Source organism: Micropterus dolomieu, linkage group LG01 (genome assembly GCF_021292245.1).
Source record: "Micropterus dolomieu isolate WLL.071019.BEF.003 ecotype Adirondacks linkage group LG01, ASM2129224v1, whole genome shotgun sequence".
In the NCBI taxonomy this organism is placed as follows: domain Eukaryota; kingdom Metazoa; phylum Chordata; class Actinopteri; order Centrarchiformes; family Centrarchidae; genus Micropterus; species Micropterus dolomieu.
Genome location: NC_060150.1, coordinates 21,876,449 through 21,903,034, shown reverse-complemented (window position 1 = coordinate 21,903,034; position 26,586 = coordinate 21,876,449). Strand labels below are relative to the sequence as shown.

General features: G+C 39.8%; 1 protein-coding gene across 1 annotated transcript in view; it reads left to right on the top strand.

The window, feature by feature from the left end:
• The first annotated feature begins 17,834 nt into the window (after positions 1–17,834).
• The window catches only part of reck (reversion-inducing-cysteine-rich protein with kazal motifs), a 116,356-nt gene continuing 107,604 nt past the window's right edge, over positions 17,835–26,586 (top strand). The window contains exon 1 of the mRNA XM_046061402.1: positions 17,835–18,001. Coding sequence (XP_045917358.1) covers positions 17,929–18,001 — 73 coding nt within the window. The 5' untranslated portion in view covers positions 17,835–17,928. The remainder of the gene's footprint in view (positions 18,002–26,586) is intronic.

Sequence of the window (26,586 nt, the reverse complement as noted above, 5' to 3'; positions counted from 1 at the left end):
TGGGCTTACTGTACACAAGTGGCAAACGCATAAGATTTCTGTTTGTTTTTACAAGTGCTACGTGTAAATGCACAAGATTTCTGTTTTGTCTTTTTGTACAAGTGCTAAATGCACAGGTTTTTTTTGTTTTGCAACATGCATTTAGCCTACAGTGAACAATAAACATTTATTTCTCCAGCTTCATGTCCTGAGCATTGTGTTTTCTATTTTTCTACGTAGTGTTTAGTGACTGTTCAGTAGTGTTTTTAATTTTGATTGACTCGGGGCACGATTTGACAACATAGTTCAGTTTTGAGCATAGATTGAACTGTTTTGAGGTGAAAGTTTGGTTTTGCAAGAAGAGTCTGAGGTTTTGTGAATGTAGCTTGAAAATTGGGTTTTGTGTTCACAGTTTAGAGAAAAGGAGAGCAGCTTTCAAGAAATGTGTCTTAGCAATCGAGGAAAAACTGTAAAACTATTTTCAACACTGTGCTGCTGAAATAACCATTAGATTGCTGCAACCTAATTTCTGAAGGTTCAAATTATGGACTCCACTGTAAAGCGACTCAAGTTGGGCTGGACTCTCAGTGCAGCTTCTTTCATTGTCAACCTCTGGTTGATCAAGTGATCAATAAGTGCGGCCCTAATTTCATCAGAGATGGCTCTCCTTCCTTCTCTTCTTTTCCCTCGTCCTATTCCACTTCCTCTTCCAACTCTTCGTACTTGAACTTGTCCTAGTTGTCTTCCCTGGCCTCTCCCTCCTACTCCCCTTACTCTCTGTCCATTGTTGGCATTCACTGTTCAAACAGGTAATCTGACCTTTGACCTACGTATAGGTCTACTGTATACTAAAGCAGTGACTGGTTAGTGATCAGTTAAGCCATTAGTGTTTGCACATGTGAGGAGTGGGTCTCTGACCTGGTGAAGAAGTGTAGCATTTTGATTGATTGGGTTTGGAAAAGGAAAGCAGGTCACATCCTGATAGATTTTTGTGTCTTAGGTAGTGAATTGTGTGTAGTGTTTTTGAAAAGAAAAAAACTATTTCAGTCATTTAAAACTGAGTGAAAGGCTGAGAAATAGCTTCTGGTTTTGGAGATTTGAGGTGAGGTTTTGCTCTTTGAGTGAGAGATTCCAAAAATCGTGTGACATATAGACATTTTGTGTGTAAGCAGTTGGAAAAAACTGTAATTGTTATATCAAAATTATTTCTAAGGACAATTCAGTAGCCGCTGGATATTGGTATGGAGATGAGCAGGGAAGAGGAGGGGGAGACACAGTACTCAAGAGCAGGAATGCAGGTGCAGAGGCCGTGGATCAATCCACTATAGCAGCCTCAGGCAGGGTGCAGAGCTGGTCAGGGGCTGGGCTCCAGCCTGGCGGACATGACTCGCCATTACTGACCGTTCCAGCAATGTGTGTTCCAGACCGCCCGGTCCTGCCTGCAGCAAAGTTTAAACTGCCCACTCCTGTGAGATTTGCACTGGTCCCAAGGGATCTGCAGAACCCCAATCTCAATGCAGTCCTCTAATACATACCTGTTAGTTATTATGAAGCAAAATTACTTTCTCCTCCTTATTTTCCTCCTCCTTCCTGAATTTACAGTTATATCGCTGCAGTTTGAGTCCTCCCCCGTGTTTGTGCAAATGAAAAGATTAGGCCAAATGCATGGCATAAAATAAAAAGTACCCTATTTAAAAATTAATACAACATAGTAGTTAAGTAGAAAAATAGGCCAGTTTGGAACAGTACAATTTTGAACAATGTCAAGTTCAGTCCTCAGCGAGGGATCTTGACCTGATGAGCATAAAACCCAATGATATCACAACTTGCTAATAGAGATGATGTGTTGCAAACTAACAACCTGATAAAGCATTCCTTTCTCACTAGTTGAATGGGATTTTTGTTTCTGAACATCAGTGCACATCTTCTCGATACCAGGGCTGCAAGATGTAACTTAAATCTTGACGCAAGGCTGCAGACTCTCATCTGTGAGGCAGGAGTGATATTTTGACTTTATGTAGTTCATGCTTAACAAAACTTGCGCTCACAAGTACATTGATCCAAAGATGGACAGGACTCCAAATGTATATTTCTTCATGTTGACATAGCTGTCGGAAATAACATTCCATGTTCCAAACACAAGTTTGTCGGGTTTTGGAAGTTTCTCAATGTCGCTCCATTCGTGGTTTTGAGCGAAAATAGCCTTCTAATAGGCAACATCTTCAAGATCAGCTGTCAGGCCTTTCAACTTAAATAGCCATATGTCTTCGTCGGCTATGTCAGCTTGTTCCATGTCAAGTTCGGCAGACCTACTCCAGTGAATGCAGACATGTTTAACAGGGATGGGTCTATGTCCTGGACTGGCGACTTGTCCAGGGTGTAACCTGCCTTTCGCCCGATGTAAGCTGGGATTGGCTCCAGCCCCCCGCGACCCTGCACGCAGGATAAGCGGCTGACGATGGATGGATGGGTCTATGTCCAGAGGAGTGACAGGGAATGATGGTGTATTTTTGTCCTTTCAGAACTCACCAAATGTTTCCCCAAATCCAGTTTGCATTCCAATGATCGCACGTTGAAAATAATCACAGTTGATGTGGTTGTGTTCTCTGAACTCTCTCAGAGAGGGGAACTGCGAAAGCGTGCCTCTCTGTAGATCTGTCACCAACACTGTCAGTTTGCGCTCAAATGCTAAAACATCTTCCAGCAGCTGCTGGGCCATGTTCCCCTTTTCCTGGAGACTTTTGTTAAGTGTGTTGAGGTGACATGTCCACCATGAAGTGTAACTTCTCCAGCTGATCGTGATCTTCCAGTTCTGAATAGGTCTGGTCTTTGCTTTGCAGGAAGGTTTTCACATGTTTAACACAAGCAGCAAACTGTATCAGGACTTCCCCTCTGAACAGCCACCGGACTTTGTTATGGAGCAGGAGTACCGAATATGTGCTGTTGACCTCATCTAGTAATGCACAGAACTGACGGTGGTTTAAGCCTTTTGCCATTATTTTGTTCACCATCTGGATGACGAGGTCAATCACATCCATGTTGGACTATATATATTTAGTAAGACCAAATATCTTATCTATCCAACTTAGAATGCTCAGCACAGGCTGTTCGTGTACATCAACAAAGTCTTAAAATCCATGTTTCTACAACATTCTTACGGCTTTCTGTGCTGCTCAGAGTTTCTACCCTCAGCTACCATCCATCTCTCAGTCATGTTTGACATTTCCATCCATTTTTCAGACACTCTAATCTACCACTTTAAATGAAACAAGACTCACCGTCTGGTCTACCTCGACCCATCTACCCCACCTGCACATGATTTGCACTCCCTCGGGTTCCTGCCCTATTTAAGCAGCGGCCTGTAATCCTGTCCTTGCCGGATTGTTAAGTCGTTTCAGTACGTCTTGGTTACCAGCTCACTTGATTAGGAATTATACCTGTACTATGCCCGTTTGTTAAGCTGACTACTAACCTGTGTTTCCTGTGCTCAGGATCTCTACCGGACCCGTCCAAGACCAACTTACCTTCCCCGCCTCCTAGATCTCACTCTCCTGCCTTTTACCTGTTTGCCTCTCTGCCTGGACCCCATCAGCTTCCTTCGCCTGCCTGCTCTGCCTGCCCCGATCCCCGCAGCCGCCACCAGCTCTTTAGTTCAATAAATCTCTGAGAACCAGCTCTAGTGTCCAGTCTATTCCTGGGTCTTATCTGAAGTGTGACACTTTACCTACATCCGCAATGATCCGAACGATATTAGAAATGCCCACACAAATCTTTCCATTTAAACTTTGTTTCTGGGGCCTTTGTCCGAAGCAGAGCACGTGACAAGACAGCTTCCCCACTGATTCTCGACTTCCCTCATTCCATCTTTCTCTTCCATCATCTATCCACTACCCTGATTTTTCTCCCTCACCCTCCCCTTATCCTTTCATTTCTCTATTGTTACCCCCTCATCCCTACATCCCCACATCCCATCATCCCTCCAAACTGCATACCCCTAACTGACCTCCACAGGGTATAAACTGAAGAAAAATGCAGAGTGAAAAAAACAACTTGTCTAAATTGAGTCTTTAGTTTATTTCTGGGTTAAATCGGTCTGGCAACAGCTTCTCACCACAATCTGAATGTTGTTTCTGACTGTGATTTTTTTTTTTTGTGGTTTAGATCATGCCAGTTTTAGCTGGAAATTACAGCTTATGTGGTGTCAGTGGAGGGCAGCCCTGAAGACCAGGATTTGGCTGGGAAGGAATGGTGCAGCATCACAGCAACTGTACTTAGTTGCGTAAGTACGGCAATATGGGCACAGCTGTTTACCATAAATATTGTTGATTATACAAAAAAATAAAAAGAAGATGCCCACAAACCAACAGCAAAAGGCTGTCATTGTTAGGATGTAGATATGGCTGCCTGCAGAATCTGAACTGAACGCTGCACTAATCAATATTCTTATATGAACACTGGATAAAATGACCACGTGTAACAGTCTATTTTATTTTAACTAAAGTGAAGAAAAAGGGTATTTGGGGATGTGTCAGTTATACAATATGTGTAACTGATACATTGTTTGGTAGCTTATTCAGCAAGCCAATGCTTGTAGATAAGAAGGAGACATTAGCGACAAAGTTAATGTGGGTTGTTGCTCAAAGTCTCATGCTCATTTGTTTTGTCTCAGGCTGCTGTGTAGCCCTCATAACATTGATTTTAAGGCATAAGTGCAGAAGTAAGAAATAAATTCAACACAACCATCCACAATCTACACACTACGTTAGAATGTTTCCTCAGAGATATGCAGTCAGCAGTACCCTCCCTATTTATATGTAGTGAGTTAAATATAGCCACACACAAATAACTAGTAATTGAGGCCTTTAAAGTGTCTTTCTATAAATCTTTTTCAAACACAGGGTAAAGACTCTGTGGCTAGATGAATGATTTGCTACACTGAATACATATAACAGACAGGCTGCTGATGTCATCTGTTATGATAAAGCTGAAACAGTTTTGTAGGGGTTGAAGGCTGAGGCACCAGCTGCCTCGACCCACACACACACATCTACATTTTAGTTCAGAAAACAGTCAACCTATTATACCATCCTGCAGACATGGATCAACATTAGCAATGATCTTGACTTGCTTTTGGTAACAGGTACTTTTCTAAAGTTTTGAATTGCAGATAGTACCCTCTCAATATAGGTAGGATTCTTAACTTAACACACAAACACAGGAACCCTTGCAGGATCCTTTCATCAGCAACCAAATGTCTGCAATTCATTAATTAACAGGCTGGCATTTAAAAAAAAATTTGGGGTTGAGTGACTAAAAAAATTGCCGGTGCCAACGATGGTAACTAGCTACTTGAAATTGGCAGGTTTGTGCAGAATGTGTGGATCGCACGAGTGATGATTCTAGTGATGATTCTCTCTGACCAATAAGTGGTATGCATAAGTACACAAAACAAAGCATAAGTGGTATGCTTTGTATGCTTTGTTTTATACTCAGTATTCCCGCAGCTCACTTGGAACCTCGACCGAGGTGGTACCAAAAAAGTACCAGGTACTACTAACAACTTTTGGCAATGGAAAACTATAAAGGAACGGTTTCAAATGAGTCCAGTAGAGCAACACTGTAGCATGCAGTGCAAATATGGCATCAGTTTTGGTCTCTACCAATTTGCCAAGGCTCTTTAGCTGCTGAATTCTCCACTATGTTCACCAGTTAGTCTCTTAACTGTGTCTGTCTGCTGTTTGATGCTGGACAAGTAATGAACAGTAGATTGATCAGAGCTTTTCACCTAAAAGATTAGACTGAACAAAAACAGTAAAATTTAGGCTATAAGACCATTGCAATGAGATGTAAATGCTCCGTACTTGTATAGCGCCTTTCTAGTCTTTTCGACCACTCAAAGCGCTTTTACAGTACATCTGCATTCACCAGATTCACCACATTCATACACTGAGCCTATCGGGCAAATCGGGGTTCAGTATCTTGCCCAAGGACACTTCGACACGCAACCAGGGGGAGCCAGGGATTGAACGGCCAACCCGCTCTACCTCCTGAGCCACAGCCGCCCCAGAATCAGATGCAGAATCTGTTGCTAATTCTGTGTGGATTCATCACAAGTGACCTCTATGACATTACACATAGTCATTTGTTACATTGTTACAAAAAATATTGATTTAGTGTAGCTTACAGTTTTTAATACTTGAGGATGTAGAGGAACTTTTGAAATAACAGCCTGTATTCTAACCTTGCTGGCATTGCTGTATATCTGTATACCAAGGAACTGTTGGTTCCCCTGAAATTTTACCATTTGAGTGGAAAAGCAACATGGTATAGTAAAATTAACAACTGCAAAATATTCTCACACAAACCTGCATGGAATCAGATCTAAATTTCACATTACAATAGATATGGAACGGCCTCCTATCAACAACCACTGGAGGACTGATCAATTATATAATCATGGTGACTGTAAATGTCCGTCCACAAATAAATAACTCTTCAATTCTGTTTACCAAATATGAAAATCATATTCTTTTTACAATATTTTTATATTTAGTAATTTTTGTATCTCAGTGGCACATGGCACAAGTGCAGTGTTTAGTAGTACACAGAGTATTGTTTCTGATATTTGGAGTATTCATGACCAGAGACATGAATGCCCGTACAAAATTTCATGGCAATCAATCCAATAGTCATTAAGATATTTTAGTCTGAATCAAAGTGGTGGACTGACAGACCAACAGACTGACGGACAATACCATCCATAGAGCCATGCCACACGCATGGCTAAAAACTAAAGCAACAAAACATTCAGATATGTATTTGTTAGAAGCCATGGCTCTCACAAAGATAAGGGGATGCAGTTGGTCAGACATAAATCACTCTTTAATTTGCATACATACATAAATTGCATGCAGTAAAAGGGGAAAACCACAACTTTACTCCAGAAATACGTTAATGAAGTAAGGGTGTCATTAGTCAGGGACATGGTCAACATAGACTCTCTGTAGTTGCTCAATTACTGCTACCACACTTCAGCTCTTGTGACATATTGTGTAACAGTTGAGAATTAATTTGCAGTTTGCTCTCTGTAAATAGAAAAAAGCAATGGTCACCCTCTGATCCCAACAGTCGCCTCAGAATGAATCAAGGCCATGTGTATGTACATATGTCCACATCGCTGTTTTGGAGTGCTGCACGCACATGTAAGGAGGTATTTACTAAGCATGCATACCACACACACATTAGCAGATGTGGGCCTCAGAACATTCAATCCTTCTACACAATATTCAGCATGCTGGAAGGTTTCCTGAGGGTTGTGATGCCTTGGACCTGCTTGTAACAGTCAAACACAGAGAAAAATGGTGTTTTTTGTTTCACCAGCATCTTATAAGTTAGCTTTTGGTTTAGAAAGAATCCATTAAACTTCTCTTAAAACCTAGTCAGGCTCTGAGCTGTGTCTTTGTTTAGTTGTGTGGAAGCTAAAGGTTCATCTTTACTAGTAGAACATACAGGGATATTACGTAACCAAACAAAAAGTAAAGTTAAAACAACCTGAGCTGTCTGGCTACTAAGACAAAACTTTACACAAGAAAGGCAACCATATCTAAAAAGTGTACTATACATTACAATATTATTACAACAGTTCTTAATTGGAATGTGCAAAGCATAGTGGGTGAATAAACAATCTAAAAATGTCCCAAGTCTGTGAGTCACTGATCTAACATTCCTCTGTCTTAAAAATGAGTCAAAAGAGATCACAGTTAATAACAACTTCAGGATGAAAAGTAATGTTTCATGGTGTCAAGACAGCCCAACAATGTACAGAGCCTTTAGCATCTCATCTGCAACTGGTGCCTTGCCGCCGAGGAGCTTCTTTACTGTCCCTGCGACCTCTGCCAGGGATATGGGTGAGGCTCTCCCTTCTGGAGTGTACTGTACTGAATGTGCTGTATTTTAAGATGTTGAGATGCCAAGTGCTTTAGCTGCAGTTCCTCTAATGGTCAGCAAATACAGACTCTAACTGTGACCAAACAAACCAAATATTGAGGGTTTCTGGGCGGCACAATTGCGTACAAAGTCAACGCAAATAGACATGAGACGCAATTTCCTGTCAGGCGGTGCAGAAGGGGCACTGTCTGCGACACAATTTGAAAATTCTCAACTTCAGTGAGAAAGTTGCATGACTCTGTGTCGCGATAGCCTACCAGCGTTGAGATTGTCCGGACGTCACCGACAGCTTCAGAGCACTGTTTTCGCTGATAGACAGCTGCTTAGCTACGGGCAGCTGGGGAAGAAAGAGCTGGGAGTAGCGCTGCAGCTTTTGGACATATGAACACCCGTAGTCGGACTGGATTATGCTCTGACAACTGCGGCGTTTACTCGCAGGAGGAGCTCAGAGATCACTGCTTTTATTAATTAACTTTTCACTTAAATTTTTGGGATTGAAACATTGATTTATTCACTCACGCTTCTTGGCAGCAAGCCACCACGTGTTTCAGCTTCCACTGTTGTTGTTAGCGTCAGTTGGCACCAAGAGCTCTGTTGGACTACTACTTCATATTTATATAAAAACCGGACACAACATGACATTGCTTGGAGAAATGAAAGAAATAAAAGTTGAACTACCTGGTGATTTCAGAAAATATGTCTGTTACTTTTTCCAGCTACTGTTGTACTTTACTGTGAACAAGTTATCACAACCCTGATCGATCCGAACCCCATTCAGAATACAAATTGACAGACCTGACAAAGCATCAGTTCATATGTTTAACAAATCTGCATCATATTGTAGTTATTTCGACATCAGTTTGATCCGTTTATTGCAACTAAATCACAGCAAAATGTTTACTTTGGGTTCATACAGCTGTAGTAATCGCGGGTTGCGTTTATTTATATCATTGCGTTGTGTGTGAACACTTAGCAGTAGTCCAGCGATAAAATCCCACAAGGAGAGCGACGCGAGGATTTAATTCGCATTTGGTCTGAATGCACTAACTCCAGCTAAAGTGAGAGAAAAATCTTCCAATTGTCTCTTGAAGCTCAAAATTTTTATCACATCAGCAAATGTAATTCTTATTTTTCTCTGTGATTAGTATAAAGATTGAAGTAAAAGTATGTGCAGGGGAGCATTTACCTTTATTTATAGATGTCTTGGCCATCACACACAGTAGGGGTTGCAGACTGTATGACTTCCAATAATACATGAATTTTTTATTTAGCGTGTCACTTTGTGTGTAATGACTGCCTTGTGTGATTGAATTGTCTTGCTGTGATTTTGCATATCTGACATTTGTTCTCAGGTGTTTCTTGTGAAAGAGTTCTTGATTTCAATGAGATTTAATTTAAATAGACATTATTTATCGGAAAATGTAGACTCATAAAACTGCTGGAGAGAGTCTTGATTTATTCAGATATGAATAGCATTGACACCTGGGAAGCACAGAATGAAAAATTAGATCAATCCATAGTCTCAAATAAGACCAGGAAGAGGAAGATGTAGCATATGTGAGTGGACCTCATTGGAACTCATTGGTATCAAATGAAATAAGACTCTATCACAGAGTTCTGTCTTATTTATTGGGATCCTGTTACCACAAAATACGGAGGCCATATTATGGTCTAGACTTCACCCATTTACAGAATGTTATATTCTGTTTGCATTTTGCCTCATCATTAGGGTTGGGCCAATAGACGATGCCATCGTTCATCGGCGATGGCTGACAGACATTGTGATTGTAAAACCCCACCCCTTCCCCGGCAAATTTTTTTTTTCACATTATACCGCCAGGTGAAAGCAGGTTATAATCACCTCAAACATAATCATTATAAATTTTAAATATGCTTCGCACATTCCTCCGCTAAACACAAAGCACCTAAAAGACACAGAACTCGTCTTTTATTCCATATTTTGATCTGTTATCACGGCAGCAAGTGAGCCGCTTATGGGCTTGTTAATGACGCAGCCTATCAAACAACCGAAACCAACATCTGCACCCTGTGTGTTCAATGCTGCTTTACCTTGACTTGGTTGTGCTTGTAAAATATCCACCGTGACTTGTAATGTTATAGGCTAAGTCTTTAACCGAGTGAAATCTCTGCTAGTGAACACATGCACATAAGACGACCATTTGACTTTGACATATTACCAATGTGTTAGCCCCAGTCATAAACTTAAATAAACTGTTTCAGTTCAATTCCATTACCGTAATTCTAGAAATGGCACCAGGTTTTCACAGCCACCGCTGCCCAGCAATTGTTTATTGCTGACAGTCTTGGCTCTATAGTGGGCCACAGGTGGTTCATGTTATTTTCCTTCACTCTATCTTCAATAGCATTGTGAGTCATGGCCTATCTGAAACTCAGCACCTGGAAACCAAGCAAACAGTTAAAGTACGGTAATAGTAAAGGGGGATTTACTGCGTAACAATAGCAAACCATATGTTCCTGTTTCCCATCCATCATTGCTGACACCAGCACACTGACAGAGCCTCCTCTGTTCTCTTTCTCTGCCTTTACTCCCTCTGTGACACGCACTACATAGAGGTTTAACTGTGTGTGTGTGTGTGTGTGTGTGTGTGTGTGTGTGTGTGCGCCACTTTAACCATAGATGAACACATACTACACATGAGCAGCTAGTGTGAACTTGACAGGTGGTGTTTGCTTTGGGAACTGTAAGGTTTCCATTCACACCTTCACTGTAACCCAGGCCTGAGCCTGTTACGTGTGTGTGTGTGTGTGTGTGTATTACTACATACTGACAGGTGGTGAAAGACCATACATTGCTGAGGGACATATACAAAAACTATCGCTGAGGTTGTCTGCATACACACGCACACACAGCTGTACTTTTAATCCCCCTGGTTCCTGCATAGGTGCAAAAGGAAACCCCACACACCAGACGTTACATGGCGTATCTCTGTTGAAAGGCAGAGAATTTGGCTTCTTTCTCTAAACTCAAGCCAAGCCAGTTGCATGTAAGGTACTTAAGGGATAGCACTGTGTTTTTATTTTACCCATTACAAGCAGTAGTAATAGAGGACTTTCAGCTTTCTCAGCTCTTGAGAAACATGGCTGTGAAAACACAAAGTTAAATGTTATGTATGACTCAGGAATTATTATTTCTTTAGCAAAATTAGAAAATACCCGAAATCTTAACTCTCTTTAAACCTTAATATCTTGTTAATGAATTTGCATTAATCTCTAACAACACACATACTAAAGTAAATTTATATAATGACAACTCCATACAAGCCCTCCAAATTGAAAGACAAAATAAGTAATTTGGCCTAGCCGCTTTCCAAAACTGTTATAAATCACTGTTGAAAAATAAATGTGACGCTAAGTTTAGGGGAAGATCATGATTTGGGTTACAATAAATACTTTGTTAAGGTTAGGGGTACTGTTGGCAGACCCAAGGCAGACACAGAACGCTTTGGTGACCAACAAGCTTAAGAAGTGGTGGCTGTTTAAAAGAGAGCAAGAGGCAGGCATGCTTCCTCACTTTCGTCCATCACCCTCACCTCTTTTTCAACCTATTTTTCAACGTCACCTGACTCTCTTTTGCACCCGTCATAATTCCTATGCCCGCTAGAGGGCTTTGTCACTTGAACGTGAACAGATGTTGTTTCGGGGCACTCGTCAACGTAGTTAAAGTTAAAGAAACTAATTACCGGGTAGCAGCAGGAAGAACAGCATGGATATATCATTCTGTCATCTCATATATCATCAGTTTAAAAGAGCTTCATTTGAGATCTGTAAATTTTCAGGTCACCCAACCGTGTCTACTGGAAATGTATTTATTCATAACTAATTTGCAACAGAAAATACACGTGGGGGAAAAATAGCACCACCTAGATTACATTTCTAGTAACATAAATAAAGAAATGCTGTTAATGAAGTGGCAGAATGTTGATACTGAACATACTGTATCAGTAAATTGTTGTTTACAGCCAAAATATAATGGTTTGGGACATTACATACCACTACCTTGGTATAATAAAATAACTGTATATGTTGTTATTTTATTCTAATTTTTAATATTTGTATATATGTTCTGTGTGTGGAGTGTGAAGGGGGCTACAACTTTCACTTCACTGTGCAGCACTGTGTTTTATGGAAACCTCATGCAGGTCCTGCAAAAAAATTAATTTACTGTTTATTAGCCTACAAATGAGACAAAAATTAGCTAGCTAGTGTTGCGTAAAAGTCAAAGTCTTAAAAGTCATTGTTTTTGACAGAGGCTTCCTGGGGTGATCCATCCTGTACCTTTTACAGGAACAAATGACTATCTCTACCACAACGCTTCCAAGTTACCGTAGCCGTCATATCTCACAGTACCAGCGTTTCCATGGGAATGAAGCTGTTGAAGCTTTTGTAAAATGGAAGTGGGCATGGTTTAATCTAAAACTGGTTGGAAAAACGATAGTCACCCCCTAATGCCCCCACTAGGGGGTGACTATCGTGTCCAGTGGGTTTCCTTCCACTACCACCACTGAATATAGTATTCGCAACTTCTTTCTGCTGCGGCCAAGTGGCCATAAAATGTATTAATCCTGTTCCCATGCTTCAGTGAACATTAAAACTGAAGTTTTTTTCCCTTTTTATAGAACCTAGAAATGTTAAGCATTGCCCCAGCATCAGCCATACATGTACTGTTTTGCTTGATTTTTATACTTATATGGAAAATCTTTGATAACACTACTTAACCATACTGGATTTTTCACTATTTGAGATTTATATATTGGCCCATATTTATTTATTTTAACATAAACACATAACATGAATAAGGGTATTTTATATTTATCCCTTAACTTTTTTATTAGTTTGTGTCCAAGGAACATACTGAGCGGGCTGTTTTACAGCTGAAAAACTATGTAATGGAGTTACACCTTTTCTATATCACCCCCAAAATAGCTATGGTATTTCTGTACTGCAATTTATTGTTATTTCTTGGCTAACGTGTATGAGATACTAATTAATCTGTGATTGGCTAAAATCATCTGATAGCGTCGGCCATGCTGATGTATCTGTCAGGGTCTACCTTACTCTAAACTTTTTTTTATCCTAGAGGAACAATCAGCCTACGTCACATCCTTTTTGTGAATTATTTATGACTTGACTTGTAGCTCTACCACCTTCCTCAAAAGCAAAGCAAATAGTGATGGTGTGAGTGAGCATGTCCAGTACAAAACTGCACATCTTAGACTATATAAACTTCATCTAGCAAATATATGATATTCATTATTTCAAAGGTGGGCATCACTGACTGGATCTCATTTACATTTTAATAAAAAGGCCAGTTATCACAGGCTCCATATATGGGTTTAATTCAGACCCACACACAGTGCATACAGACATCTGTAAAGCTGTGTAATAACTGAAATGAAACATCTGGTAAGCGGAGACAGAGACAGACCTAATGGAAAACAACAACACTGAATTTATCATGGTTTCTAACTACATCTGCCATGACAATGAAGCTTTATCCTGAAGCTGGGAGCCAGTTGGCCAGTCAGTGGTGGATGTAGCCTGAGGCCTCAGGGTTTGTACTGTAGGTCCGACCGCAAACAAGAGACTCTCTTCAGCAGACACTTGATTCTTCCAGACTGCTGGTCAATGAGCTGCTGCTGTGGGCAGATGGGTACATGTGCTCGCATACTGTTTCTAACAATGTTTAAATCAGGGAGAAACACAAAATATTCACAGATCAATACAGTGCCCATATAATGCACAAAACCAAATCCTACTTTCAAGGAATGAATGAATTTAAATTCACAGAGCAAATAACCAGAGCTGGTTAGGACAGAGTGTTGGTGGTAGTGGTATAGCATCAACAGAGGGGAATTCCTGTTCAGAACAATTTTAAAACTCTTGCCAAACCTTAAAAATGTTGTGGTAGAACAACGAGGAGGGTGCTGCAAGGTTTGGATAAGCCATGTCCCCCTCCACGCAAGCTTAAAGCAATGGTGGACTGGAAGCTTCATCAGGCTGGGCATCAGGAAAAGGTCGTGGACTTTGGGTTTGTAGAGTGGAATCACTTCTATGCTACTGAGATACCCCTATCAAGATCAAGACACTCCAGACAGGACCAAGACATGGAACCAAGGGATTTCAGAAGTTAAGCATGTATACTATGTGTCCAAACAGTACAGCTTTCTACATAGCTTGCACTTCTCTCCCACTTTATGAGCGTAACGTTGACTCAAAGCATATTTTACACACATTTCAAGTACTGCACACTGCAGTACTGTGGCTTAACACACAGGACTGAAGCTACTTTTGCTACACTGTTTTATTCACTACACTTGACATGTTGACAGTTTATTACAGTATGTTTTATTGGTGACAACAGAATTCATAACTAATGGAATTATAAGCTATTCTAATATAATATAAGTAGTTTATTATATATGCAACATTTATAATTTATGCAACATTAATTAATTTACATGACTAATACTATAAAAATGAATAATTTTAGTTTATTCTAGCATTGTTTAAGAACAGTCATTTCTTTTATTTATTTATTGTTTTTAATTACATGTACTCTATGTAAGAGAAATACTTTGGAAACTATATACTTACATACCTAAAAGGTAACATATGTACTAAATTGATACCTGATGAAGGCTCAGTAATAATGACATATAGATAACAGAAGTTATGGAAAATTATTATATCTGAGTAGTATGTATTACATATATACAGTAGTAGGTTATTCTTTTATATAATGGAATAATATCTTATAATTATAATAACAATATGATAATATCTTTATAGCACATTTCATTACAGGTAACAAAGTGAGTGACACTGAGTGATTTACAATTACTAAATAAAACATAAACAAGTCAATATATAAATAAAATGAATCACACATTGAAGGCTTTTTTGTAGAAATGTGTCTTAAGAAGTGAGATGAAACCGGGACCAGCCTCTGAGCCTGATCTCCTCTGGTAGACTGTTTCAGAATGTGCCCTGGCAGCAAAGGCCCTGTCCCCTTGGGTTTTTAGCCAAGACATAGTTTCCCCAGATCTGTGGCTGAAATAAAAGAAGTAAACTTGCCTAAGGGCTTAGCATAAGTTGCTAGTTCACTTAGGTTGCCATGATTTGAGTTCTATGAGCTTGGGGACCAAGTACATGGTCACCTGGTCTATTACAGTAAGCAATGGAACATGACATTATGCTACAATAAACTGTTTTCTGTTTAACATTATGTAATGTTTGGTGATTTGGTGCCCCTACCTAGGACAGCTGTACAAATATATGTATTATGATTACATTGCTTATGATTAAAACCAAGCAAGTCACCAACTTTGCTAACAGCCGAACATCAAGCAAGCGCAACAACACACGTAATACATTATGGAATGGAATAAGATGTTACATTAGAGTAGATAATCTTGCATATTTTATTTCAGTGTATAAAAACATAGTGTAGTACAGAGAACCATGTTGTATGTTTCTGATCTATCCATCCCAGATGACCTCAGTACATCTGTTTGAATAAATGATTCATTCTCCTCCTCTTTGCTACCAGTGGGCCCTCTCTAGCTGGCCCCTCTCTATTCATGTCTGTTGACAGCGTGATGTATCCACATGGGGCCAAAGTGCTGACTCCAGCCCCTGACATCCTCCTCATTCACAACCTTTGACCCATTGCAAAAGAGGATGTCTCCCTGGACAGGGATTTCCCTGCTGTTTGACAACTGTGTGGCACAAAAAGCCGCCTGGCCCTGTTGACACGGGCATTAAGAGGGACAATGAAGGGACAGACTGGGAGGCCCCCCTGGAAAACAACACTTCCCTGCATATTGGCAAATCACCATATCTGTCTTACCTGACTGGTTATCTTTTTACGCTGAAACTTGCAACTTCGATAATCAGATTATTGTAAGTGATAGTAGTATCAGACATTGAGTAGAGCATACAGCATATAAAGTATAGCTCATTGCAGGCCTGGAATTTCATAATTTTTGGGGCAAGGTCATCGTAGTTTCTAAAAATGCAGCGCAGTGAGGATCCAAACATTTCAAAGAGGAGACAACCATCTGTCTGTTATGGTAACAGCCTGCAGTGTACAGTAGGCTTCATGCTCAAAGAAATATAGTTAGTTGATCTTTATTGAAATATTTTCTTTTTTTGTCAAACTGTTATAATCAAAATATAAATGTCACACTCACCTTTACCACAGGCAACATTTATTATAGTCAAGTTTTGAAGCAATGCAATTAGAATTACTCCCATTATTGATTTCAGACATTCCTGTTTGAAGTGATTTCCCCTTTGTTTTAAGATGTTTCAACATTTATAGTGAGCTACACATTTGATATAGCACTTGTTACCAAGCACGATTTTAGCTCTCTCTTCTTTTACTAAAATATTTTTGTGGTCTGTTAAAAAACTCTGCTTCTTTTGTACTTACAGGCTGTGTTCCCCGAACATTTATATGATGGCCACAATTTTTATTTTTAAAAAAACAAAATTTTATCATTCCTTTGTAGTTGTCCATTAAGATCTTCAACTTAAGTACACTTAACTGGGGAAACCTAACCATTGCGTTTAAAGCTGGAGAAACTAGCAAGAGACTGCTAGAATTTTAAAGTTAAAGGTTAAGGAGAGATCACAATTTCTGTTACATGTCAATAAAGTAAACATATCCTGTCTTGTGTTTCAAGTCATTGTACTTTTTCAATGTTTAACCAGGACCACAATTTCCCCTAACCTTAACCTAGTGCTTTAAGAGCCTTTACAATATCATCAAAAAGCTTAATAGCGGGTATTGTGTCATCATAAAAATATATTCTGCTTAAATATTTTGCTACTTTGCAGATACGTTCATCAGACATGTTTCCTCATTATGGTTATAACAAAAAGGCGGCATTTTGTTTCTCTCAACATCTTAACATATTTGCCTTTGCAAGAGCGGGTTGCAGTTGTGATATACTTTTCTTATTAATATCCACTTTGCTGGGGCCTAAAGCACAGCTAGTTTTCTTTCTTTCTTTCTGCAGCAAGTCATTGGCTTCACAACCTTGCTTTCTTTGTTTTTGTCATTTCACTTTTGGCCTTGTGGGTAATATCACAGGTCGACAGGAGGACCGAGTGTATTTGGTGGGGGGGTTAGGTGGGATTAGTTCCTTTAAGACAATGAGATTAAATGTTGCTCTCTGTCTTGGGTTTCTTTTGCTCATCATATATGATAATAATAATGATGTTTTTCTTCTTTTGTGCCTTTTGAACATTCCTGGTCTGTGGAAAATTAATAAAGAGAGTCTACAAAAAAGAATGTTCCAGGTTTACTTACGTATCCACTTTACTTTGCTGCTGTCCCACTCAGAATCTGTATATGTATGCTCTGGATGCCTTATATTGCTATGAACAACGTGACAAGACATTATCAGCAGTGATAGTGCTAAATAGGAGTGTTCACAGTTAACATGCTGTAGCCTATTTAGTGAATGAATGGGGAAAACTTCCACCATAATAAGCAAACATGTCCCATCATATGTATGCATAAAAGTAGTCTATTTGTGATGTTTTAAGCCCCCAATCGGATATTCTTACATCTGTTTGAATATACTTACTAAAATGGAGCCTATAGTGTGAATCTGTATCAAAAATATTTATATCAACCTTAAAGGATACTAACGTAGGCAAACGTAGTCCTTCATACATAAATGTTACTTCGGGAGTACAATTATATGTCGCCACAGGTACTTTTTTACTATTATTTTCATACTTCTTTCTGCTTTTGTTACCGTTAACTGGTCTCGTTCTCCGTTCTGCGCATGTCCCTTGCGGTCCACACACAAAACCAGAGGCTGTGGACGGAGAAAGAGAGAGAGAGAGAGAGAGAGAGAGAGAGCGACCAGGGATCCATGGAGCATGTCACAGCACCAGTGTTTTCTATGTCTTCTTGTCCACGATGCACTTTAGGACTTCAATAAGATGCGTGTGTGTTTCCAGATAATCAGTTTCTTCCTCGCCGTAAACTTTTACAGCAAGCCGCTCCGAGCTCAGGGTAAGTCTGTCTCTGTCTGTACCTCCGTATGTCTATATTGCCGTCTGTTTCTGCGTTCCTGTTTTGGTAAAGTTGTTGAAAAATGTCAGAACAGTGTAAAATTCAAGATTAAAGCCATTTTGGTACGCTGCAGCTCGGGACTAACTTATTGATTCAATGACAGCTGGCATCCTGTTGGGCCGACAGATATAGCTCATGTAGTGAGAACATCACGCCAAACCCCATTCAAAATCGTTCAATATGACATTATTTTGCTTTCTGGTGAAATTGAGTGAACCGCAGACTAGTCAATAATATGTATTCTGAATCGTAAAACTCCCCTGGTGAATTCGGGTATTGAAAGGTCCAGCAGACAGCGCTTTTTCCAATAAAACCTATACCTTTTAACTAGTTCACAGTGCTAGCTACCGCCCACCACGAATGTCTATCGTTAGGTGTGAAATGACTGTGGGAATAACGGGGGAAACAAGTGTAAAAGTTGGAATTTAATCATTAGTGGAGTATTTTTTTGCACGCAGAATTGCAGAGTAACATCCTTGACATTCACAAAAGGTTTGCCCATTGTGATTTTAAGGTTTGTACCTTTTCCCGAAAAGCAAAGCGACGATATGTGGAGTTAATCCATTATTGGAATGAATGTTAGCATGACGCTCCATCCGTCTCGGAGAACGTGATGAAACGTTATGGGGTTAGCATCCTGTGTAGCGTTTTCTGAGAACATGAGCCTTTGAAGATTTAAGGACGAGTGTGGCGTCGTTAATGTACATTTACCCATTGGGGCTCCTTGTAATATTTGGCTGCCTGTAGGCTATAACAGTTTTGAAAGTGTTCGGCTCCTTGTGTGACAAATAGCCAGCGATAGGAAGGAAACAGAGCTGATATAGCGGGTCGGGAAACAGTCAGAAGGGACTTGCATGGCAGAAGCACTTTATGCCGCCTTAGTTATCGTAAAGCACACAGCTTCTATGAAGACTTCTTAAGATATTTTACTAAACAGTAATTCGGCACCCTCACACACCTAAAACACATTCACTTCTATAACATACTAAATGATTTAACTGGTTGGCGCGTTGTTCAAAAATCATTATGTCTTCAAATACACCTCAGTAAGTTTTGGCAAGCTTCGAGCAGAACGTTATTTTAATTCATACCGGGTATTAATGGATTATAAAGGCTATATGCCACGTGTTTAGCGAAGATTTCCTCCTAAATCACGTTTTAATAGCTTTCCTCGGTGAGAAAGAAAGGAAACCAGGAAATAAAACTGCCTGCTGTTTTGAATGGAGTCTGGCCGCTATAATTGCCAACACTGTGTGCCCTAAGTAAAACGTGTTTGAATGAATGGTGTATTAGCATCTCGGGGTGCTAATTAATTCATTGGGACTTGTTAAGGGAGTTAGATAAACACAGAGGTCTGTGTTGGTGCTGTTGGACAACTGGCCTTGAAATGGCTTTCACTTGTTAATTGGCTGAGTCAACAGGAGCTGCCACTTTGTACTTTGTTGCTACATTTTCAAGCCATTTGGCAAGAGGTCTTCTCAAGAGACCTTCAGCTGATGTCAGTCTTTAATGTCATTTTGCCAAGGTGCAGACTAGCCTCCTTTAGCAAGTGTTTTAAGGGGTTCCATGGGCCGGGTTATAAATTGGTCTAACATGCTGGTGCGTAGGTCTTTGATGTTCAGTCCACATGGGTGCAGGATGTGGATGTGCTCTGGCTAAATATCACTTTGTACAGTTTTTTTTCTTACACATCTGTCAGGAACATGAAAGAAACACAGCTCTTAGATCCTCATTTGGGGTGCACATTGTCTCCCAAAGGCTTGTGACAGTAAAACATCTCTCAGGAAATCCAAAAAGGTGTGATGAATAGCACCATGTGGGAAAAGATCAGCCGTTGTTGACCTTAGGCAGATAATGGCTTCTTCTCCAGCGTGCTCCCACCACTTATTTTCTGTAGAAATTCCATACATTTTTTTCCTCTACTGAGTTTTGCTAAACTTCTATCCCTCATTTCTTTCATGTTGCAATTTGGTTATGGAGGCTAGCCGTGAGAGAATGCATCTGGAACCAATTTGACTCCTCAAAGCAGAAGGGGAAGAGAAGGGGAAGGGGAGGTGAACTGCAGCCCTTTTCTTTCCATGTCCACTGTGAGCAGGCATGGGCCTGAGTCCCGCAAACCTAATTATAGTTTTGTGAACACAAGATTAAAGTGCAGCATACAGAGTTGAGTTTCTTGGCTATCCCTTGGTATAGTGATTCTTAAATTGACTGAAATACAATGTTTTTCTAACCAGCAACCCTGCCACAGTCATAGATATTTATAAGCACTTGTTTCTATTTTCTCAGCACTTGTGTAACCAGCTTTTATTTCACAAACGTCAAGTTAACTGTTCACACTTAAAACAGGCAGTACTTATTTCAGTAGTACGTATTTCAGAGTAATAATAATAATAATAATAATAATAATAATCTTTATTTGTAGAGCACTTTTCAAAAACAAGTTACAAAGTGCTTTAACAAGTGTAAAGACAATAATACCCAAGAGACAATAATACAAAAACAATACAAGATAAAAGCATGAAAACATTGAAAAGACTAAAATAGATAAAAATAAAATTAGTAAAATACAATAAAATAAAAGGGTAAAATAAAGTCAAATAAGATCGGGAAAGGCTCGCCTATAAAAGTATGTTTTAAGAAGGGACTTAAAAGAGTTCACTGACTCAGCCGACCTGATTTCGTCAGGCAGGCTGTTCCAGAGCCTCGGGGCCCTGACAGCAAACGCTCTGTCCCCTTTAGTTTTCAGTCAGTTTCAGTACATCCACATTAAGCAGATTAAAGATGTTATGCGTCTTTTTCTCTCTGTTTCAGCCCTCCGTCCAGACTAAAACAGCATTTTTCTCCCTACATATCATAGCTTTTCCAAAACGTCTTCCAGGGGTGTATAAATCCTGGCTTGGTGTTTCATTTGTCCAGGGCCAACAGAGCTTTTGTAAAATGATAACATAGGCTGCCCAGTGAGGGTTGTGTGCCACAGTAAAGTTAAGAAGACAAGCTTTAGTTGCCTCTAACTTTCTCTGTGGTTGATCATTTTAAATGCCAACATAGTCGAAAACACAGCACAACTTTTGTCATTAACCTGGATTTTGTAGATTTTGTCAGACGATGTTGCAGCACAGCAGTTTGAGAATGACTGCCGGTTAATATGTAGTGTTTACAGGCCACACATTTAATAACCATTTCATTCTGACGACAGAATCTTAAAATATGTAAATAAGGACTACCATTTTGTGAATTTGGCTGAATTGCTATGGATCATTTTAAATGTAAAAATAGCTAAACACACAGCAGTTGTATTAGAGCTGTGCGATATGCCAAAAAATTCAAATCCTAAACAGTAGGTTATTTCATATCCCAGTAACGATACATATCCCGAAATTGTGCCGTATTAAAACCCCCCTCCAGCCAGTTTTAACTGCCGTTTTTGGTGAACGTTCTTTCTCAAACAGAGAATGGGGGTGTGGTTAATAGTCGGACGTAATACATTATCATGACAACCAAAAACTGACCGGCTGGAGTGAACAGTATGTTGTGTTAACATCACTACACTGTAAAGTTTAGTACACTTTACTGTCTGGCAGGAGTAGCTATTACTTACCTATGATAGAAACTAATGTGTGAGTATCAGCTGTTATCAATCATACAGTCGATGGTCCTGTCACGCACTGCACACGATAACTCCCACTACGTTTTATGGTGCGCTTTACTGCGGGGGTGTGGTGGGTGCCTCCGCCGATGCATTGGTAAATGCATGTTGCAGACTGTGTATAAGACGGTGGCAGGTGAAAGTGCGACGCGTTTTCTGTCATCTGTCCTCCAACACCGCACGCACAAATGCCAAAATGAAAATGAACAGCACACTAAACCAAGGAAAATAAAAAATAAAATGAAGACCCTCTGTTAGCTAACTTTCTGCAATAACTGTGCTAGCTAACTACACCTGGCTAATTAAACTAAATTAACTTAACTTAACTAACTAAACTAGAAAGACAACCCGACCATCAGACACAGAGAGAAATACCTACTGTAAGTCCTAAGTAAATGACATGATAAATTGGTTAGCTAGCTCACAACCATGTTTATCGGTTTAATGCTCTGACTTAACGAGGCGTGACAGTGCGCCTGCGCAAGCTTGGAGAATGACGTATGACTTATGGAATTACTATAGTCATACGTCACCACCGCGTTTTAACAACTAAGCAACTTTTGCAACTTTGAGCACAAAATTAAGCCATTTGTCAAAAAAATATTTGCCGAACTATGTGGGTAATCAACATTGTGAGGAAATGACTCAGAAAAATATGAAATATCATAGAAATATCAAAATACACTGGAGGGGGGCTTTAATTCCTGGTGTATACAGGCCTTAATGAGTACTTTTATTTTTGCTTACAATACTCTAGTACTTTTACTAAATCAAACATTTTGAATGCAGAACTTGTGAATGTAAAAGGAGTATTTTTTACATTGTAGTATTCCTGCTATAACTTCAGTAGGAGTGACAACTTCTGAACCCTACACAAAATATTCCCTAATGACAAAAGCTTATATCTATTTTGACTTCAGGCTGCAACAGGCAAGGGACTGATGTTATTATTGTTGGCTCTGTTGCTATTCATTATATTATAACTAATTAAAGGGCTATTCCAGTATAATTGCATTTTCTGCTCATTTCCTGAAAGTCTTCTTCCGCTGCCCTTATCATGCTTCCCATACATTAATTTATTTAAAAAGCGCAGCACCTTCTCTCGCTCATGAACACCGCTGCACAAATCTGTCCAACACAACGCTGTCAATGTCGGAGACCCAGCTTGGAAAAGTTATTAGTACACATGTAAGGAGCCTAGCTAATAAGGAGAGGTAAGATAATGTTAGAATACAGATGGGTTGTCATGGTTAGCACGCTGGATATAGATGGTAGTCAATATCGACTGCAAACTTATTTTCCGTTTAATTTGAATGGGCTACAGTTGGCTGACTGTTGGCTTGACTGGGTTGTGGCTGGCAGAAGGCAGATCCACAGAGAATGAAGTCAGTCAGTGGACTGTTTGGTTTTGGAGACGTGGATATTAAATATTAGAACAAGAAACAACAAGAAATTTCTTCAAATCTTAAAATTCCCAAATACATTTTAGATTGTTTGTAAAAAATAGTTGAATGGTAATAGTTTGGAGCAGGTGTTGTATGATTTAGATGCTTTAGTTATTGTGTGAGTGTCAGCTGTGGTCAGAGAGGAAACCTCTATCATATTAGCCACACTGATTGGCTACAGTCAGTCTGATATACTGGCAAAGTGACACATCAGTCTGAATCTGGTGAGCATGTTGGTGCTATAGAGAAGACAACATTGTTCATGTTAGCAGAGCTCTCATTCTTCCCCTCTTTCTTTGGTTTATCCAGTTAAAATCTGTTCTATTTTCCCGTGACACCTTTCTCCACATTCACACAGTTACACATTTGCACAGACTACAGTCTCCTACTGTTGGCCATTCAGCGTCTTCACTGGAGCAGTGGAAGTAGGGGAGACAGTTAGTTTGCCCACCCACATTTACAAGTCCTGGGATGCTCACTATATTTTAGTTTTTGACATCTGAGATTCCCAGAGCAAACGCAGTATTTTCTGTAGCTGTTACCACTGCCAGGATCATTAGGGCTGGTATTCTTTCAGAATCCATTTTCGATTCAATCACTAGAAAAGGGGGTATTATTATTGTCAGGCTTTCACTCCAGTGAAGTGTGTACCAAACCATTCTCTCATGTTTTTAGTCCACTGAATTACCTGCAGCTATGCTAAATGGTGTTGATAAAGGTCTTGCCAAAGGACTGCGGTGGAAAATTAGCCATCTGACTTAGACTGGCACCTTTACAGAAATGTTGATTCATGTGCGTTGTCCTAAATAAATTAAGACATTATTGACTGAAACAACGGTTACTGTCTGACAGGAACAGAAATAAAGAGTACATAGCATTTGAAAATTCAACAATGTGGAAACATGTCAGTCTACTGCCTGTATGAGAATAATGAAATAAAATCTAAATTACTAACCACTGTTTTTCTAGAGTCAGACAGCTCTGCTGTGTTGTTACTGATGCTATAACATCCTCTCTGCTGCAATGCTAATAACAGGGAAACCAGAGCATCCACAGTGCTACAGGTGCAGGTTAGTGTTGGGCGATGTCTACAATGAAACATCGGGATGGACGATGGCATCGTCTATCAGCCCAACCCTAGTGCAGGTCTTTTGAAATGAAGCAGTCCATTAATTAGAGCTACTTTTGTTGCCTGATCAGACTTGGCTGAAAGTTCTGTAAAGGATGGGCTTTGGTTGGTTTGCTTGAACTGGAGTTCAGCGCTCCTCTTTGCTAAAGTTAGTCTGTGAGTGATGACCACGATGTATTAACCCAAAGTTTTACATTTGTCATAAAAAGCTAGTTATTAACAGATGGGAGTTACACTGTTCACTCATGACATGGCTCTGCCTGAGAAACAGTAAATTAATCAATTCCAGAATCATAGAAGATAAGAACTGTGATTCTTATGTAAACTGATTTGTCCTCCACCTCTATGGATTAACTCCAAATAAATCCTTCTATCATTTATCATTACATCTTTCCTTTACTGAGTTGATATGGGAATCAAGTTGAGGTAGGGCTCGGTGATATGGCTGTGCCACAATATACGATAAATATCTTGATACACACATACCGTAGATTCTCAAATAGTACAAAAATGATGATCTTGCAGAATATGATGCATTGCTGTAAAATGAACAACATTAAAATACAACATACACATCAAGACAGCAGTAATATTAAATCCAGAAACATCAGATATAAAATTAAAACGCTGACAGGAACCATTCAACTGTACAATGGCTACTTTGAGTACATTACTTGTATATTTTTACCGTAGTTAGGTTTAGAATGCAGAACTTTTACTTGTAGAGGAGGATTTTCAAAGTGAGGTTGGTACAAGCACTTTTGCTTAAGTAATGGACCAGAATATTTCACCCACCTGTGGTTAGAACACCCAAAGCTAACTGCACCTGCTGAGCCTTCCCCGTAAAGGAAGGTGGTCTTATGGGTAACCTGTGTGTGTGTGATGGAGTCTAGTGGGTTTGTTGTGAAAGCGAGTCTTTCCTGGTGTCTGAGGGGTAGATCCATTACTTTGGTCAGCCATAAAGTGTGTAGATGAGCTCAGGCTGCTGTATAATAGGTAGCTTTTCACCGCCTGGACCAACTCGCTGTGAAGAGTAGAAGACGATTCAAAGTGCTTTACATGGGCAAAGTAAAGCATTAGAATAACATGCTACACTCTGTTGTATTCTGACAGATTTAAGGAGCCGACTGGGTTTATATTCTTCAAGGAGGTCAGAAACATATCTTGGCCCAAGGTTATTTACAAACTAGCTGCAGCACTTTAAAATCTGGTCTGTAAGTAACTGAAATGCTCTGTGTTGTCTGTTCTGTGCTGTACCTCACTCTGAGTGACCATATGCGCCCCATTATGTCAGTTCCCATTACACGCACAGGATGCAGTAGGTCAGGTCTGCATCCTCCTTTGAGTCTGCTAACTGAATATGAAATGAGGGGGCAGGACATACTCTACCAGCTGGAGGTGTGTGTGTGTGTGTGTGTATGTGTTTGACATCTGCTCTTTCTCTGATAGGATTCAGGTGTTTCGTGGGTGTGTGCCTGGAGTGTGTGACTGAATGTTGCCTAGTACAGACCTGCGGAGCATGTGGCTGACTCCAGCTCCTTACATAATATATACACACACCAGACACGGCACACTCTATACTGTTGTCCTGAAAGTAAGATGCAATGAAAACATTTGCACATTTTTATTAGCACTATGTTGCTAGGCAAAAATCCATAATCTGAGAGCTGGCAAATTTGAACGTCTGATATCAAACTGAACAAACCATTCCCATTTATGCTGCAGTCTGCGATTCAAAGACATTATTACGAGGACCGTAATCATAATTAAGTTTTCATGACCAAGACAACCATCAGCTGCGCTGATCTGTGCCTAACACCCACCAGCGTAAAGGCTTGTAATAGGTCGTACATGTTTTTCATAGCTGTGTCCTACTGAGTCAACTTTTTGTGAGATTCCCAAACAATACACATGCACACACACAGATTCTCTGACAAAGTCTCTGGGTCGTGTAAAAGTCATATTTTCACCAAGTCCATCACAGGAGAGTATTTAAACAGAGCAGGACAGCTGTCATTTCCCTGAAGTCTGTTCATGGTTCTCTCACAGATGTTAGTCTGTGTGTCTGGCAGATGATATAAGTTCTGTATCAGGAACAAGTAAATGTTCCATTTGTCAGTGTCTTCCACCGAACACTGTCAGAGAGGCTGTTTGAAGTGAGAGAAACTTTAGAGAAGCACAAAAGTCTTTCATTGTCTCATATGTTAACAAATATCAAATGTTGACTCTGTTTACTCTGATTTCTCACATTACTTTTGTAATGGTGGATACTATCAGATCTTACTAATATCAGGGTTCCTACGGT